The sequence below is a fragment of the Cantharellus anzutake genome (genome assembly GCF_015039405.1).
Source record: "Cantharellus anzutake strain C23 chromosome Unknown EI90scaffold_48, whole genome shotgun sequence".
NCBI lineage: Eukaryota > Fungi > Basidiomycota > Agaricomycetes > Cantharellales > Hydnaceae > Cantharellus > Cantharellus anzutake.
In genome coordinates, this window is record NW_024066998.1 from 597,148 (window position 1) to 613,056 (window position 15,909).

The 15,909-nt window shown below is 48.1% G+C and overlaps 5 protein-coding genes across 5 annotated transcripts; 3 read left to right on the top strand and 2 right to left on the bottom strand.

The window, feature by feature from the left end:
- Positions 1-25: 25 nt before the first annotated feature.
- On the bottom strand, positions 26-8,343 carry EI90DRAFT_3071593 (uncharacterized protein). The gene is made up of 28 exons (XM_039061319.1): positions 7,861-8,343; positions 7,357-7,808; positions 6,478-7,295; positions 6,333-6,429; positions 5,339-6,276; positions 4,964-5,284; positions 4,780-4,914; positions 4,298-4,725; positions 4,128-4,244; positions 3,852-4,067; positions 3,655-3,795; positions 3,464-3,602; positions 3,381-3,408; positions 3,095-3,330; positions 2,990-3,046; positions 2,890-2,941; positions 2,804-2,838; positions 2,423-2,749; positions 2,201-2,373; positions 2,044-2,148; positions 1,959-1,995; positions 1,664-1,904; positions 1,487-1,611; positions 1,197-1,430; positions 933-1,148; positions 516-881; positions 314-463; positions 26-258 (listed from the first exon to the last, which is right to left on the bottom strand). The coding sequence occupies exons 1-28, from the start codon at positions 8,310-8,312 to the stop codon at positions 97-99; spliced, it is 6,798 nt and encodes a 2,265-aa protein (XP_038912745.1). The 5' UTR covers positions 8,313-8,343; the 3' UTR covers positions 26-96.
- A 533-nt stretch (positions 8,344-8,876) lies between these two features.
- Positions 8,877-11,743, bottom strand: EI90DRAFT_1999439 (uncharacterized protein). Its single transcript, XM_039052422.1, has 21 exons — positions 11,297-11,743; positions 11,180-11,233; positions 11,113-11,126; positions 10,998-11,052; positions 10,898-10,941; positions 10,835-10,844; positions 10,754-10,771; positions 10,674-10,699; positions 10,596-10,621; positions 10,506-10,540; positions 10,423-10,447; positions 10,353-10,364; positions 10,273-10,288; positions 10,071-10,211; positions 9,956-10,015; positions 9,861-9,888; positions 9,758-9,803; positions 9,660-9,696; positions 9,527-9,605; positions 9,399-9,467; positions 8,877-9,327 (listed from the first exon to the last, which is right to left on the bottom strand). Exons 1-21 carry the CDS (start codon positions 11,609-11,611, stop codon positions 9,280-9,282), a joined length of 1,158 nt encoding a protein of 385 aa, XP_038912746.1. The 5' UTR covers positions 11,612-11,743; the 3' UTR covers positions 8,877-9,279.
- Positions 11,744-13,966: 2,223 nt separating this feature from the next.
- Positions 13,967-14,836, top strand: EI90DRAFT_3018835 (uncharacterized protein; the record flags this gene model as incomplete). Its single annotated transcript, XM_039057265.1, has 3 exons — positions 13,967-14,059; positions 14,186-14,506; positions 14,648-14,836. The coding sequence occupies 3 exons, from the start codon at positions 13,967-13,969 to the stop codon at positions 14,834-14,836; spliced, it is 603 nt and encodes a 200-aa protein (XP_038912747.1).
- Positions 14,793-15,233, top strand: EI90DRAFT_2000297 (uncharacterized protein). Its single transcript, XM_039052423.1, has 3 exons — positions 14,793-14,868; positions 14,922-14,996; positions 15,052-15,233. The coding sequence occupies exons 1-3, from the start codon at positions 14,847-14,849 to the stop codon at positions 15,150-15,152; spliced, it is 198 nt and encodes a 65-aa protein (XP_038912748.1). The 5' UTR covers positions 14,793-14,846; the 3' UTR covers positions 15,153-15,233.
- Positions 15,234-15,525: 292 nt separating this feature from the next.
- On the top strand, positions 15,526-15,902 carry EI90DRAFT_2816727 (uncharacterized protein; the record flags this gene model as incomplete). The annotated part of the gene is given in 2 exon segments (XM_039053556.1): positions 15,526-15,824; positions 15,836-15,902. Coding segments are annotated over 2 exon segments (366 nt in total), but the record flags the coding sequence as incomplete, so codon positions are not given.
- Between the last annotated feature and the right edge of the window lie 7 nt (positions 15,903-15,909).

Here is a 15,909-nt window from a genome sequence, read left to right on the forward strand (position 1 = left end):
CAACATGGAATCTAAATGGATTCAGTCCATGTATTATCATCTGCGTTGTTCTGACGATTCCGAAATATGTATTAACTAGTTCTATGGTCCCTCCGCCTATCCTGTGGCTCTCTTGACAACTTGTTCTTTTGGACCCAGTATCTGGAGACGCTGCGTCAACTTCTCTGATGCCAGAAGGTCAGATCTGGCCCTGTTAATAAGTTGTGCGCGGGGAACTTGAGGTGGAGGATGTTGGATTGCCTGCAACGCTCGAGCAAGCTGTAGCAAAGTAGGAGCTTTAGCGACTGGGAACTAAAGTGGGCTCATAACTCACTTTCTGGTGCATTGCATCAGAAGTAGTAGCAGAGAGCTTCTCCAATAAGAGCGCATGCGTGACAGACGTATCCACCATGAGAATGGAGCGATAGCTCATCAGGAAGATGACCAGATCCACATAGGATCCCCAAATCACAGAAGTAATTGGCTGCAAGCGAGAACCGTCACCGCAAATAAAACTCACAATCTGGCACTCTTACCAAAGACGGATCAAAAGATGAGGACATGGAAACATTGATAACCTTCTCGAAAGGAGGCCATACTTCATTCCAGACTATGCGCTCGAAACTACAGGCCTCGTCAGGTTCCTCAATTAGAACGTCTTCGTTCCATGCTAAGAGAATCCAAATTTTCATTGCTGCAAAGGCGCTGCTCATAGCTGCAGCAGCAACTGGGGCCCATCCTGAAACCGCTTCAGGATATGCAAGATGCTGCAGGGTCTTGGAGTATGAGAGCCCAAAATTGGCGACATGCTGGAGCATGGTTAACCGGTGTCGGGGCGTCTCCAGTGCAGCAAGCCCTAGTGCAGCCCAGCATCTTAGGGAGACGTCATTCCTGTTGGAATTCTGATAGGCGTCAAGTCAGAATTGGCAGAAACAATCGGGTGCATATCTTACGCTGCCCATCACATCATTTATGATGCTGTTACCAAAAGGCTCTTCAGAGGCCGTAAGCACGATGTGACTGACGACGACCAAGCATTTGAAATGATAATCTGTGAAACGCTCCGTTGCATGAGATAACTCCAAGTAGGCTGCAGCGGAGTTAGCAAGCCTCCATTGCGCGTCTGCTGTAAATATGGAAGGATCCGAGATCAAACAGGCGGAAACAGTCTGCAAGCACCGTCAATCCGCTGCCCGAATCAGTATGCTGGCACTTACGCGAAGCATCGCTAGCAATGTTGCGACTGATGAACGACCGCGGCCCTTCAATTCTTCAACCAATGTGTCCACCACAGCAAGGGGAAGGTGTTGAGGGGGTAAGTCAAACTGCACACTATTCGTTCTGGAAATCAAACTCCCAGTGACCTTGAATAGGTAGTCTAAACTCTCCTCGTGCACATCGAAGCGCACGAGGCATGCTCTCAGTAATGTTTCCAGATGAAGTAGAATGTCCTTCGCGACCAACAATGAGCGAGGCTTAAGGGCAAATTTAGTCTAGTCAGGTTCACCTTGCATCGAGCCTTATTGTGCTGTATGATGGTGGTAACCATGAAAAAAAGGGGATTTGGGTTGAAGGCCGAGGATGGCCACTCTGCAGTTTTTCGAGCTATATTCGTTAGGCCCAACGCAATATCTAGCGGGCAATTAAGAGGGTGGGTCAAACCGATGAACACTCTTAGGGGTACCTTGTAGTAAGCGATTTGAGAGATTCTTGTGGTGAACACGCACGACAAAATCGGCAAGATTACGAATGATGGGCCCGACAGATGCAAAGAGATCTCGGTCAGTTTCGCCCTCTCGAAGATCAAACATTTTCTCCAGCACAGTCCGGATAATCTCATTGGGCAGTGTTTCCTCCGATTGCGAAGCAGATGACTTGATAATTGTTGAGAGAACATCAAAAAACCGATGCGGAAGAGGATCATTCTGTATTATTAATTAGATTAACCTGTTCAAAAAATTATGAAGACTAAACATTGCCTTGAATAATGACTTGAATAATCCGGAAGTAACGAATCTACCCCGAATCAGCTTCCTATCGAAAACTGAGATCACCATTACTCACTTCTCGAACGCTGATTCCAGAAATGCGATTCCTTGAGCAACTAATACGTGCTCCGGCTTCAGATCTAAGTCGACAACCATGGAAGAGATTGCGAATATCTGACGGCTAAGTGGCACTTCAATGACCAGACGATTTGCATACACAGACTGCCCAATACCTCAATATCTTAGTGGCCCAATTCCCCCTCGTTTGCAGCAGGGCATGAGAAACGGACAGGGATAATTGACAAAGTTCTTGGTTGACATCCTTGCGAATGTTGTCAACCAGTCTTTTTACGGTGTCGACAAGCCTCGAATTCAAGGGATGCAATGCCGGATGGTCAAAATCGTGCTTGGGAAGAATCAGCCTGCGACGCATTGCACACAAGAGAGAAGCATGCCTTGAGAATAATGATGACGACGATTTCCAGCCAAGATCGCGCAACCAGATAGGGCAGCTGAACAACGTCAATAGAAGTAATAACCGCTATCACAATGTCATCGAATACACTCCCGGCTAGGCAGGGTGCATTGGCTTCGGTGACGGTTTTAAAACCCATTGCGGATGGAGCAAGATCTACCATCCCTGGTCCGTCAATAGCTCGCTTCAGGCTACTTATACATGGATAAGCCGTAGGAGGAATGGATGTTATGGATCCTAGATGGATATGAACCGTCCCGTTTACGTTTTGCATGAGACGAGATTCAGAGAATGAGAGCACTCTTGCCTATGATAGAATTGCCAATCAGAGGATGACGGGACGGAAGCTTGGAGTACGGACAAGATGATGCTTAATCTTGAGAACAGTGAACACATCTTTGAAGTCAATTCAGCATTAGTTGCAGGATATGTTTTCAATTGACGTACCAACTCGTATACCATCACCAATGAACTGCAAACTCAGCGATACAAGCAAGGTCTGTTCCAGATGATGAGAATATGCGAACGCTAGAAACACCAAACTCACTCGTAACAATGTCATATCAGACTCGTTCGAGGGCTCTTCGATGATTTCTGGAGAAAACTGCGATCTGATTTAACAAATGGGCGAGTCTGTGACCTACTAACTCACAATTTGCGCGATGATGTTGCTTCCGTCATCTACACCGTGCGAGCTGATAAGATCATCTTCTAGCATCGAATCAACTATTGCGTCCCATGAGAGAACCCTCCAAGTAGGAAAATAAGGATGAAGCCGAAGGAGAAACCTGACAAGTCGAACTCGTTCCCCAATGGGTGCTTTCAGGAGGGATTCATCCCAGCACCTGGAAATGGCGTCGAGATGCACTTGTAGGAATGATTGGCAGGCTAAAATGAAGTGAGGGAAGAAACATCTGACAGGTCGCCTAGATGCTCACCGACATCAACTATTTGTCTATTTTCTTCCTAAAGAAAAGCAGTTACTTCATGCAACTCTCGGAACTGCTGAGCCTCAACGTACGGATGGGTCGTTCCACAAAGACGCAAAGAACAGACGAAGCACCGGGACAACACAATGTCGCCATTGACGATCCTCCATTTGGAAGGGTTCAGAGTTTATGTCAAGAGAAATAAGATGCATTTTTTGAATAGCCAGCTGTCTGCCCCGAGTCAGATTGCCATGCAATAATGAAAATGGTGAAATCCCAATACCTATGTCCAGAGTCTGGGTCACTGAGCGTCTCTGTAATGATCATCTCCATGGGTTTTGAATCAACGATGAGGAGTTTGAGCAATAAAGGCGACCGGATGAGGCTCAATTTCGGCAGTTGCAAGCCATAAAACGACCAAACACTAAAGAAGATGAAGTTGAACTGCAGGGGTACACACAGCAACTGGTTCGTTCCTACCAGGTATTCAACGCATAGGCATTGATAGTAATGAAGCTATCCACCTCGTTTTTCCCCAATGGCGAAGAGTCTGAAACGACTGAATCCAAAAATGCGGCGACCAGTACCGAAATCTCTGGTCTAAGAAAGGTCACATAACGGGACAGAATGTTCACTAGTTCAATATTCAGAGCTAACGTCGCAGATTCGATGGCACCAAAGCCAGTAAATTTCCGCCTGTGTCAATCACTCAACTTCTCCATTGCACAAACCCTTGTCAGAAAAGCTAATTAGTACCTTGTTGGAAAATCACGTTGTTCCGACGGCTCTATTAAGCCTATGGAAACCACATATTCTCGATCGAATCCGTACAAAAGGAGGCACGCTGCCATGCTTAACCGGATGAAATTATCGCTGATTGTTTGTGAGAATATGGAGCAACCATACCCAGTGTTTGAATTACTCACATTTTGTCACGCTTATCATCGTGGACATAATTGATTGATATCCATCCCGCTAGTCGGTCATGAATGGTAGCAATCAAACCAAGGAGATCCTGAGCTCCGTGCGATTTCAGCCAGCAAGTCGCTGTGAAGCACCTTGTGAGAGCTTGGTGCATTTCAAACGCTGCGTCTGAGTCACGCAAGTATGCAGCCATCTGCTTGTAGGTCGAAACGGGTATGCTCACACCCGAACGTGCGAGCAATTCCAGCCATCGAAGAGTGCGTTGCATTCCTGAAGGACCTTCCGCAGCACCATCGGTGATCACCTTCCATGGATCTACCTGCCAGCCATCGTTGAGCTCGGTCGCGGCTGGCTTTTCACTCTGGGAGGCATAATGTAAAGCCTCCGCATCCATATTGAAGAGCCTTGGCAGGAATGGATATGGTACCGGCTGTAATAGTAGTTACAAGGTGGGCCTAATTCTTGAAGATGCGGAGAAACCCACCTGAATATTCGAATTCATGCCAGAGACAGCATCCAACCAGGATACAAATACCGCGTCGAAGCATGATAATATGACAGAGGAGTGACAAAGTTTCAGGATAATACGCAGCATCTCATCGCCTAAATCTGTCGAATTCTAGTGGTATTTTAGTGAACGCACTACACCATTGGGGGACTTTGCGTACAATGGAAGCACGGACATCATCCTCAAGAGAAATGGGGTCACTCCATTTCTCCGCCGCTTGACTTCGGCAGAAATCAAACAGGATGCCAGCGTAAGAATTTGCGTCCAACGCATGTAGGGCCCGCATCCAAGGGACAATATATCGATTCAGCAGCACACGTCTTGCACTGACATACTCTCCGCCACTGGTGGAGGAGTTTAATGTTTCCGGACGTGATACCGGAAGCGGGGGCCACAAATGAGCCGTAGATGCCGGTAGGACGCCTGGGAGGGGGCGTTTCTGAGAGGCAAATTCAGTTGCAACTCGAATAAGGCGATCATCCTGATGGGCCATTTAGAGTGGAAGGACAAAACTGGGACAAGAGAAGCAACTGACATCCGTACAAATCCAAGAGAGTATTGCTCGGGCTAGACGACCTAAACCGTACTCGGAAGCCCATATGTTTGGCGGACAACGCTGATTCAGGAGCAGTAATGCCGACTCGTTCACCGAAAGATCGATATCCGCGAGGGATGCTTCAATCGCAGCGACCAAGGTCTCGACATCCACGGATGTATCCAGAAGAACTGGGAGAGGAAATATGCAGAAAATCTGGTTTGGGGGCGCATCCCTGTCATCAAATAATCTAAACTGTCCATCGACTCTCCGAAAGAAACCTAGAGTATGAACGTGCCGCAACAAATGCTTAGCTGCGACATCAGACTTCACATTCATCTCCGATCCCAAAACATCACGAATGTGAGCTAGAGACACAATTTCTGATACTTGCGGTGGAGAGGGTGGATGAGGTGGGAGGGTAGTTTGGACGCTGAGTAAACCTCCAGGATCTGGACCACTGTAAGCAGCCGGTGGACACTTGGAGGTGGCGACTATATACAGCAGTAATGACCAATCAAACAGGATAGACGTGTCAACGGATGATCGGTGCAAGCGCTGATAATATTCCAAGGGTGATGACTTTGGATTACGGCCAGAGGCAAGATAAGCCTCGTAGATTCTGACGCAGTATTGCAGCTCAAATTCCTCCACACGGTTCTCTCTACCAAGATCAGTGGAGGGACTGGGTTGTTCTATGATGATAGATCCAGAGGCAATGCCGTTCATAAGTATTTGCAGCTGAGTCCATAGAACACCTTGAAGAATAGAAATGTCCTCAAAAGAATGGCTGTAAATCTGTTCTTCTGTCAGAAGAACGTCAAAATAGTGGGCGACAAATGATTTGCGCATGTCAGTCCAATCGATGGTGACGAGCTTAGACGTAGGAGGGCTCGCGTTGCACTCGTTGAACTGGTCGCTTATACAAGTATGGTGCACTTCCAAAAGGATCAGCAGGGGATAGGGGATTGATTCGGCGAAGTCAGCTACCAACCGAACAGGTGGCACTTGTCGCAGCGCAAACCTTGCAATGTACAACCCCAAATAGGTAATCGACATACGAAACAAAGCGTTAAGGTAAACAAGTTCACCTAATAACTCATAAGGTTGTGTTAGTGAGATAAGGGGGGAAGACCCACAATGTGGAAGTGGTGATTGTTGATTGAGACACAGTCCAACTCGCCTTTGCGTCTCGGTAAAATGCGCGAAAATCGGGTGACTGCCAATCGCTGTGTCTCTGAATCTTGCGCTGATGGATACTGCGAAAAGAAACTACCAGCGGGGGAGTCATAGCACATGAAATGAAGTGCACATGGGCAGAGCACACATTTCAAACCGAAACCACTAATGGATTCATTGCAAACCTGACAGGAAGTTGGGTAATCAGTTGTCAACGCAGAAGGACCTCCAGTCGTAGCCACAGTCGACCGCCGAATGAGCGCTTGAAATCTCCATGGTATAAACTGATGATCAAAGGGATTATCGTTCCCATGCACTTTCAGACGTTTCACGTCCCTGGGGCGCGGTGGCTTTGAAACAACAGGGAAAGGGACGGATGCAGTGACATGACCAATAACCTCTGGCCAAAAAGACGCAAGGACAGAATATGCACGATACCGAGCCTCGCTCGAATGGTACGCAATTACTTGCAGCAAGTCAAGATAGCTGTCCAGCTTCCCTGCTGCAATCATCTCAAGAACACGAACAGCACGGAACAGTTCAAGAGATTCTACGGACGAATCGTTGATCTCCACACAGTCGAGAACAGCAGATAGCAAAGGCGGCACCACGGAGCCTAGACGATAGATGTCCATAGCTTGAAATGGAGCTGTGGTACTCAATATGCGGAGGTTTGAGCCAGTGGCTGACCATAAAGAATGGGACGATGTTCTTTTTCCCTCTCCTTCGATGGAAATAGCAATAGTGGGGGTAGACGTGAGCGCGCTAAATTCCAGTGCTGATGAGAACCCTGAATCAGTTAAACCATTGATCGCGAGCGTGGAAATGACGATCCGCACCCTTGGTAGATTCCATCAACAACTGATATGATCCTTGAGTTTTCTGCAGCAACTCCAAGAGTGTCCCGAGAATTGCTTCCTCGAAGAACTGTAGCAGCCGAGAATGGAAGCGAGGGTGAAATGTGTAGAATCCAGGGATTAAAGCAAAAGCGACAGCTGAGAGTGTATGAGGTTTTGGCTCTGGTTCCAATACTGCTAATGCCACATCTAGGGTCACTGCCTGTAGAGCGTGAGGGGGCGCCTTGAGCCTGGGGTTCTGTACTCTATAGCGACAATCTTCTTCGACAATTTGGGCGACGAGATCGAGACATGCGGATCGTATATCAGCCTCGTCATAAGCCAACTCTGAAGACTGTGCACGCTCAGGGGTGGTCTTCCTCCTCCGAAACGGGGAAGGCCTAGGTGTCGGCGACTTGGTTCTCGAGCGGTCCGAGGGTGCTTGGGGGGGTGCTCTGAAGATCGTCACTAAATATGCAACCATAACAGCAACCAACACAAACTTACTTTGAAGGAAGTAGTTCCCATCCTTTTTTGCGTGCCACCAGCAATGTATGTCGAAGCTGTGTCATCAGATCCAACGTCTCATCCGTAGAATAGGCGTCAGCAGCAACATCCTCATCCCCAGATCCCCCCGCACCATAGGCGTCCGGCTTCGGTGCATTCGCTTTTCTTACAGCATCTTTGAAACTTGCAACCATTGCATCAATTCTGTTTGCATGTTTCTTGTCGGCCTCCGATGCAAGCTGGGCGAAGACGGAAGGTGGCTTCTCACGGTCTCGAAGTCTTGTTATTATCAACGAAAGCACTTTCCGCATCTCCGAGATGCCTTTCTCGGAAGGGTCGTTTGGAGGGTGAGATGGAAGTTGAACGTACAAGGTTTCGTTTTTCGACGCAGTCGCAGCACCGTCCCCCAGCTGGTGATGCTGGGGTTTGTCAAAGACATTTCGAAGGTCCATCTCGCTTGGATAACGCTAAATGACTAAGTCACTGCAAGCATTCGGAAGTTGTCACCGTCAGAGTTATGTCTACAGCCAGCTTTCAGGCACTTCGATGGAATGAAGTGGCAGTGCAACTGAACTGACTTGGAGCCCGATGCCGCTCACATATGTAAGCCATTCCCTTTTGCATGTATATAAGACAACGGACTAGTCAGATAGTTAGGGCTCCTCTTGTATCTAACACAAATCGAGTTTAGTTGGCCAGTAACTTACCTGCGTAGGCCCAGTGAGTCTCGCTCAGTTGTCGGCATCGCCCGACTTAACGAGTCCACTTGGAGCTCTCATTCGATGAACACCCAGACGACACAACTCCGAGGACCATGTAATCAGCCAGCAGTGGGTACCCTTGGTACGATATCAAGTCGATAGTAAGATACCGTACCCAGGTCAAGTCGCTATCGCTTAAATACCTATTTGCGTGGCCAGCCAGAACAATAGGTGGTACAGGATATGGCGAACAACATGAGGTTAGGGTAAAAGGAACAAGCATCCCGCTACCGGTACGGATAACGATTGCGCTTTGTACGACTTGGTGCGCCACATTGGCGATAGGGTGCCTGGCAGCGTACCTCTGTCACCGCGTTACGTCGGGTTGCCACATCAACAGACCACACTTCATGCCTTGGCCTGCGTGAATGATCACCTCATAGTTACGCTGCTGCGTAACCAGGCGGAATAGCCGCACCACCACACGACCATGAGCCATGGAGTAGCACCTGCTCATTTGTTTGAAAATATCATCATAGGCCGCAAGGTCACCCTCACCCTCACCTCTCACAAACTCAGGGAAGTCGTTTCGAATGTGAATAAGAAAATCCATCTAAATAACAATGACAACGAAGGGGAAACAAATATCATGGAATCTCCGGCCCTTGGTCGGTCAAGCAACTATCATAGGCCCGAAAATTTGTGATGGATGTGTGAGTCAAGAGTTTGCATATTCAGTGGGCGACATCCGCCGTATCTCGATGACCTACATTCGAAATCAAGAACGTTGCCACTTCAAACCTGTAGGGGGAACGGGAAGAGTTCTGTGTTACATACTGAACCACCAGACAGATTGGTGCCGCCAGTGCTATCCTTGCTGATGGGATCGGTTCCATCATCCTTAGACTGGAATACTCTCTTTGAGTTAGCGCGCTAACAATGAGCCAAAAGGGGACCAAATTTACCTTGAACCAAGGGTTCCGAGCTGTACCCGAGATGTACTCAGTCTCAGGATCTTTTGTCCAGGCTCCTCTTAAATGCAGCCTAAGCCTGAAGTAAGCATGGCTGTTCGCCAGACGTGTTCTAGCAAACACATACGAGGCCATTAGACTGATGGAATACGATCTCGATAGCACTATCGATACAGAGGCACCGTTATATCTGACGCGCGACGATAACAATGAAAAAGCCCTTACCGAAGCTTAGACCGATGTGCCAAAGGGATTTACTTTCTAGGTAGTACTATAAACGAGAGAGCGTTAGATGCTGAGCGTATCGAACACTGGGCCGATGGCGGACCATGCACATAGTTAAGAAGTTCAAAATGCTATATAGCGATGTCCATCCAACCATCAGTGCTAATGCGCCCCAATAAAGTCAAGGGAAGAGCATACGTGGTAACGGCCCCGGTGGAAAAGGCGTACACGCCAAGCATCCTCAGGCCCTTGTCAATACTGCCCTGGAAAGTAAGCCATATCTCGTCTTGCAAATTGGGAAGCGACCACGCACGGTTTGTATCCCATTCGTGATCCGCGAATCGAGGAAATAATGCAGTAAAAAATCAGGATATCTGCCAGACCTCCAGCACCTATCCATATGGGTTCAACTGGAGTATTTTTCCGAAATTTTGCGTACTTCTTCGTCCGAATGCTGTTGGGCACGTGTGGTGTAAGCGGTATCCAGGATGAATAAGGAAAAACGGGCGACTCACGCAGCAACGGCTGCGTCTTGTTGGTACAGAATGTAAGCATGATTTTCACTTCGTCCAAATCACCGCACATGGATACTAACAACAACCTGCGCCTGGAAGACACTTTCTTTAAGTACCCGAGGACTGGATCCAAATGAGACAAGCACGAACTGAAGGAACCAAATGACAGGAAAGCCTGCAACCAATTACCCCAACTTTAGTGGGCCCAACACGATAGAGTGTCCATCACATACTGTAATCATCGGGATTACCCAATGCTTTCGATTGACTGCAAGAAATTGGAGACATCCAGAACACGACACAGCTCAGCATTGTATACCCACCCAGCCAACATCTCCTAACATAAAACCTGATGGTAGCAGCTGAGCAAATGAATTTTGCTGCAACGTGGCGCAACGCACAGTTGGACAACGCAGGTGACAGTGGCCTGAGGCGTTAATCAACGACATGACTGGTTGTTCAGAAAGCCCGATTCGCCTACCTGAAAGATCACGGCGGGCTGTAATGTGTTTCCTATGGCATTGACCAGAGGCCACTAACAATAATGTTGCACTTTGCTTACTGTGATACCCCTTTCGCAGATGAATAAGCACGCAAATGATGAGACAACACGATTGCTGCATACCATTCAACGAGAGCAAGTTTGGAGAAATTCGAATAAGAAGCGATCTGACAATATAGTGATTTAGAGATTGTTGACAGTGAATTGTGACCGAGCGCCTTGCCAGATAATGATGCAAGAGCCTCCAAGTGAAGCTGTTGTGCAAAATTTCGAGTATACTGGGTATTATCAATTATGAGGAAGCAATTGACGTAGATGCTGCGAGGATTCTGGCGCACAAAACTGTCCAAACCTGCAACGAGATGAGTTAAAATAGTTCAGACCATTGGTGTTCCCGCCATTTACTGTGCATTTGACGAATAAGGAATCGTGTGGGAATTTCGCAGAGTAGACGCAAACCTGCGAAGGCGCACACAACGCGTGTCAAGCGAGGTCCTCAACCAGAAGGGGAAGAGAGCATACCTGCACGGTAAGGATGCCAGAGAGAACCGTACTAAAGACAGCGAATGCCAACGCCACCCCCCAAGTGAGATCAAGGATAGACATCGGGCGCAAGCGAAGATAATGAAAAGGCGGGGGAAGGAGACCAATGCCAAAACTTCGGTACGAGCACTTATATCCCCTGAGGATCCGGGTACCGGCGACCATTGTTCCCTGGAACGATATGGGAGTACGAGCGTGGGACAGGACCTGACCTTTCTTCAGTGGGTTGCGAATCGAACTCTCCAGCATTGGAGCTAGAGCACCAGGAACATGGACCGAGCAGGTCAATTCCATAATTAGTCAGCTACATACATTGAGGTGAACCCATGCGTGCGATATGGAATGAATATATATCAGCGCATTCAGTACGTTCCCGGTAGAGAAGGTGGAGAAGCTGAAGCCCCAGTTGTCATGTTCCGGCTGCTAGAACCCCCAACGCTCTAGCAATAGTTTAGTCTATCGACAAAGACAACCAGAGGCACTAGGCAGGTGACCAGCCTCTATACAAAGATAGCAGTTCATGAATTGCATGTCTTGAACGCAAGGGTGAGGAGTTTAGTTCTCCTACATAAGGAAGTCATCGATAACGAGAGATACCTGCCTTACTCCGACTCTGTCGATCAACCCTCACTTCGTCCTAATCAGGGAATGCAATATTCTCCTCATTTGACAAATTAAGGTGTAAAAAAACGGCGCATCTGCAGCAAGGTGCAAAGAAAAAACCGGAGCGCCCGTTTTGGATGAATGACCGCCGGGTCATGTGATATTCCTATTTAGGAGGGGTCGGTTCTATATCGGACAATCACATGACCTGAATGGTCATATCATATCGGGAGTGCGTGGTTAATGGGCGCTGATTGTCCTGTAAAGTCACAGGCGCTAAAACAGCGATGATCCGCCATTTTGGAGCCTTGTTTTATTCTGGACATCTGCAGGCACTCGCCAGCCATTCTGGGTCACACCGAACCTGTGTCGTTCATCCAAATGGGGGTGTCTTGAGCGCCAAACATGCAACATCTTTAATTGATAGAATAGAATCAAGCCACTGAACAGAGTCCATTCGTGAACACCACAAACATCAACATTGGACTGTGGCAAGCACATTTTCTAAAAGCGCTTCACCCCATTGAATCGGGAAACACCCCGTTTAACTAGGCTTCCGAACGGACTTTGTGAATCGATAGCGCTTCTTCTGAATCCTCAGCCACATGCAGATCGCCTGTCACTAAAAGTGCACTTAGTTGCTGCGATGCTGTTCTCGGTAAGTTGGCATGTTGCTTGCTAGGCTGATGGGCTTCCACAGCGCCGTTTGGCTGCAAAAATGGATCCAGCATGTCGATTTCCTAGATCGCCTCACATTGCATGAAAACCCCTTGATCAGTTTGCCCTGCACTGATCATGCTCCGCCATAACACCTGATGGGTTCGCCCTTAGGCAGGATCCCAGCCACTACTAAAGTAGAGTTCGCCCTGGCAAAGCCTACCCGAAACGAAGTACCTATTTTAGGGTGCGTGCGGCAGTTGTGCCATTTCATGAGTCCCTGTCCGTGATGGCTCTGCTAGGGACCAGGGAGATGATCAACGGGATCAACAATGCCCTGGAATGACGCTCAGGCTATGCCACCCAGGTGATTGTGGACGTGATACAGAGTTTCAGCATTAGAAAAGCCCACATCCTATTTATGTACATCGCATTGGGCAGCGAATACACGTTCATTTCTTGGCAAGATGATTAGGGTAACACTTGGAACCACAGGCGATGATTGAGGCTAGTCGTGTCAACAACCCGCCAATGTTACTTAATTGAGGAATCATCTATGCACACTACAGGCTACTACCGGGGTTGAGTAAAACATATAGCTGGCGCTTACCTTCCTTTCTGTTGATGCGAGGTTGCTCTTCCCCTGCAAGTTCCTTGTGTTGCATTTTCGAATTGGTCATGTCCTTGCTGTGTTGTAGCGGAGTTCGCTGATCCCGTAGTACATAATGCCCGAGATCGCCCGTTTTTATGTAGGATTGATTGCAGCATTCTCGCAAGTGTTCCAGTTGTGGGAATCCGTTATTGGGTGGTACCTGTTGCTCTTTTGTTATAATTGGACTGAGAGGTGATTTCGCCATACATACCTTGCACTTTTAATCGGACAGATTCTCACAGAAACGCAGTAGATGGTCCACAGATCCGGGTCATGCATAATGCTTGCCGCAGTGTTTTGTGGACTAGTGTTCCTGCTCAATTATGTACATACTTTACATGACAACGACGCCTCTCTTCCATTCAGCGGAGATGGCCAAATTCCCAGCTATTCTTCTCCGTGCCTGCATAACATTGAGGACAGAGCGCTGGTTATATATCGGCCATTTTCGCTCGACATTCTCATATGGCCGCCAAACAGATAACAGTTGCGGCAAGCGGTACGTTTACCCATTATCAACCGTTTCTTGAGATGCACATTGCACGCTGCTTTGGAATTTAGCACGGCAGTGCAGTCAGCGTGACGCAACGCGAGGCTGGTGATATCATGGAGCCCGAAAAAAAATGATGGCTGCACTCAAAAAATCCGTTAGTGGTGACAATTCAGCTGCGAGTCAGCTCCCAAAGTTCTGATTATTACGAAGTCATAGAGGCTGGAGTCCTGCCTAAAAGTTCTGCATGTATCGCCTACATTTTCTCCTACGTCTATCAACCTTCGATTCTTTGCTGCGCCTGTTGCACTACGCCATAAGCGTACATGAGGATTTCACCGTACGCATATTACAATGCGCGGCTAGGGAGTTGAGAATTGCTTGCCACCCCAGCGTTCAAAGTCTGGTCACCTGCCCTTCCAGGCAAACGTCGCATGTTACGTGGCTGTGCTACCCCAGGTTGCAGAATACTTGCGAAGATGAAACGCACTCGGGGCCCGGGAAACAAACGAAAATTCAGGAATACATTGCTCCTTCTCAAGTAGACAAACCTACACCTACAGAAGGCCAGGAGGCGCGTCTCCGGCGACGGAAGCCACTTCCAAGAGAGAATCACTTCACGGATGACTCGGACTCTAGTGAATATGTGTCCAAGATCAAGCTCGAAGAGGGCAAAACAAACAGAAAGCATAAGTCCCCCGTTAAGTCTCGCGTGAAGGCAAGAGCAAGAGTACTGTCTTCGGTGAAGACAGTCCACTTGCTGGAGATGAGAGCGATGATGTTCGCCGTAAGCATTGGGCTGCCATGTTTTGCCTGGCTAGAACGTGCTCAATGACTAGTTTGTTAAGGCTCTGATGCGTCAGAACTATCCAATTCCACAACGTCCTCGTCCTCGTCATCACCCTCGTCATCCTCGTCTAAGCCACAGCGACCTTTCAAGCGAAGGAGGCTTATCCCGGATTCATTTCGTCCTGCGTCCAAAGTAAAGGAGTCCGAAAATGGGAAACACGCATCTTCTCGTCAACATCCTCAGATCCTAGTAGTCCTGAGCCTGTCAAACGTCGGCGCGTGCCAGAACCACAATCTTCTCCACAACAACCCTCTTCGGGGACGATGAGGACGATATTATGGACGAAGTAGATTCTGACAGTGCGTACGGTCGACTTCTGTTATCGTCCGGAGGGTTTAACTCCAACATTCAGGGATCATTGAACAAAGGTTCAGAACTAGAGCATTAAAGCAGTCCGCCTTTTCCAGGAATCTTGAAATGCTAAAGGGTGCGGGAATACCCAGTCTCTCAGTGCACTGATTGGTACTAATTACGCATTCTAGAGAGGCAAGCAAAGCGAAGAGAACAATTCCGTCATGCAGGGTTAGGAAGGAAGAGGAAGAACGATCCGAGTCTCCCTCTTCCGGCTTTTCAGATAGTCTGAAACCATTCAGGGGTGCCGTACCACCTGGGGAGACAGTCCAGAGTGATAGGGAAACCAGAATCGGATGAGCCAGAATCTGACGGGATAGCTTTGTCGTTGAGGATGATGGCGACGTTGAGGAAAAGTGGTGATCCAAATCGAGTTTAGCATGGCTCGCCACCAGACCTCCGTCTGCACTTCAAGAGTAAAGCTCAAAGAATTGCTTATGGGTGCAACACCGCTAATATCCTTATGTTAAGACCTATGTTTGTATTTTGTGCATCTAGCAGCAACTGAGCAGTCAAAGCGGCAGCGATTCGTTAAGAAGGCTAGGAAAGGTAAGCAGGGAGAAATGGCTCCACTACCTTATTAACGTTGCTTAGCAGATCGAGAGTTTCAACTCGCTTTATCCGTTTTGGATCGTAAGCTGTCCGGCTTTCGGGATTCGTTAGTCGTTTCGTCCAAATGGACTAGCAAGTTCAGACAGGAGCTCGACACATACCCACTCTGCTCAAATGAACGATTGACCGATAGCTTGCCCATTTGTGATGCATGTCATATTTCAGGGCGGATAGCGACAATTTCAACTACACTTTCAGGAAAGCCATACGATCGTGAGACATTCGAGGTGCTAGAAGTGAGTCCTTCGACAACTACCTCTCTTCAGTCGTGTTTCTACATTGCACTTTTGAGGTGTCCAATAGGAAGAAACATGAAGACGTCATGTTCTCGATGGGAAGATTTTGTGCACGGAGAGCGTCCGTCTATCATTCCTTCT

What these genes read in the sequence shown, in the direction of transcription:
- EI90DRAFT_3071593 (XM_039061319.1), bottom strand. Translation starts at nt 8,312, where the DNA reads ATGGACCTTCGAAATGTCTTTGACAAACCCCAGCATCACCAGCTGGGG. An exon ending in ACAATCACCACTTCCACATT is followed by an intron (nt 6,430 to 6,477) that starts GTGGGTCTTCCC and finishes ATGAGTTATTAG; the next exon opens with GTGAACTTGTTTACCTTAAC. An exon ending in CGACAAGTGCCACCTGTTCG is followed by an intron (nt 6,277 to 6,332) that starts GTTGGTAGCTGA and finishes TCCTTTTGGAAG; the next exon opens with TGCACCATACTTGTATAAGC.
- EI90DRAFT_1999439 (XM_039052422.1), bottom strand. Translation starts at nt 11,611, where the DNA reads ATGGAATTGACCTGCTCGGTCCATGTTCCTGGTGCTCTAGCTCCAATG. An exon ending in CTGGCATCCTTACCGTGCAG is followed by an intron (nt 11,234 to 11,296) that starts GTATGCTCTCTT and finishes GCGCCTTCGCAG; the next exon opens with GTTTGCGTCTACTCTGCGAA. An exon ending in GCACATCGGTCTAAGCTTCG is followed by an intron (nt 9,697 to 9,757) that starts GTAAGGGCTTTT and finishes CTGTATCGATAG; the next exon opens with TGCTATCGAGATCGTATTCC.
- EI90DRAFT_2000297 (XM_039052423.1), top strand. Translation starts at nt 14,847, where the DNA reads ATGGACGAAGTAGATTCTGACA. An exon ending in GGACGAAGTAGATTCTGACA is followed by an intron (nt 14,869 to 14,921) that starts GTGCGTACGGTC and finishes TCCAACATTCAG; the next exon opens with GGATCATTGAACAAAGGTTC. An exon ending in GAATCTTGAAATGCTAAAGG is followed by an intron (nt 14,997 to 15,051) that starts GTGCGGGAATAC and finishes TACGCATTCTAG; the next exon opens with AGAGGCAAGCAAAGCGAAGA.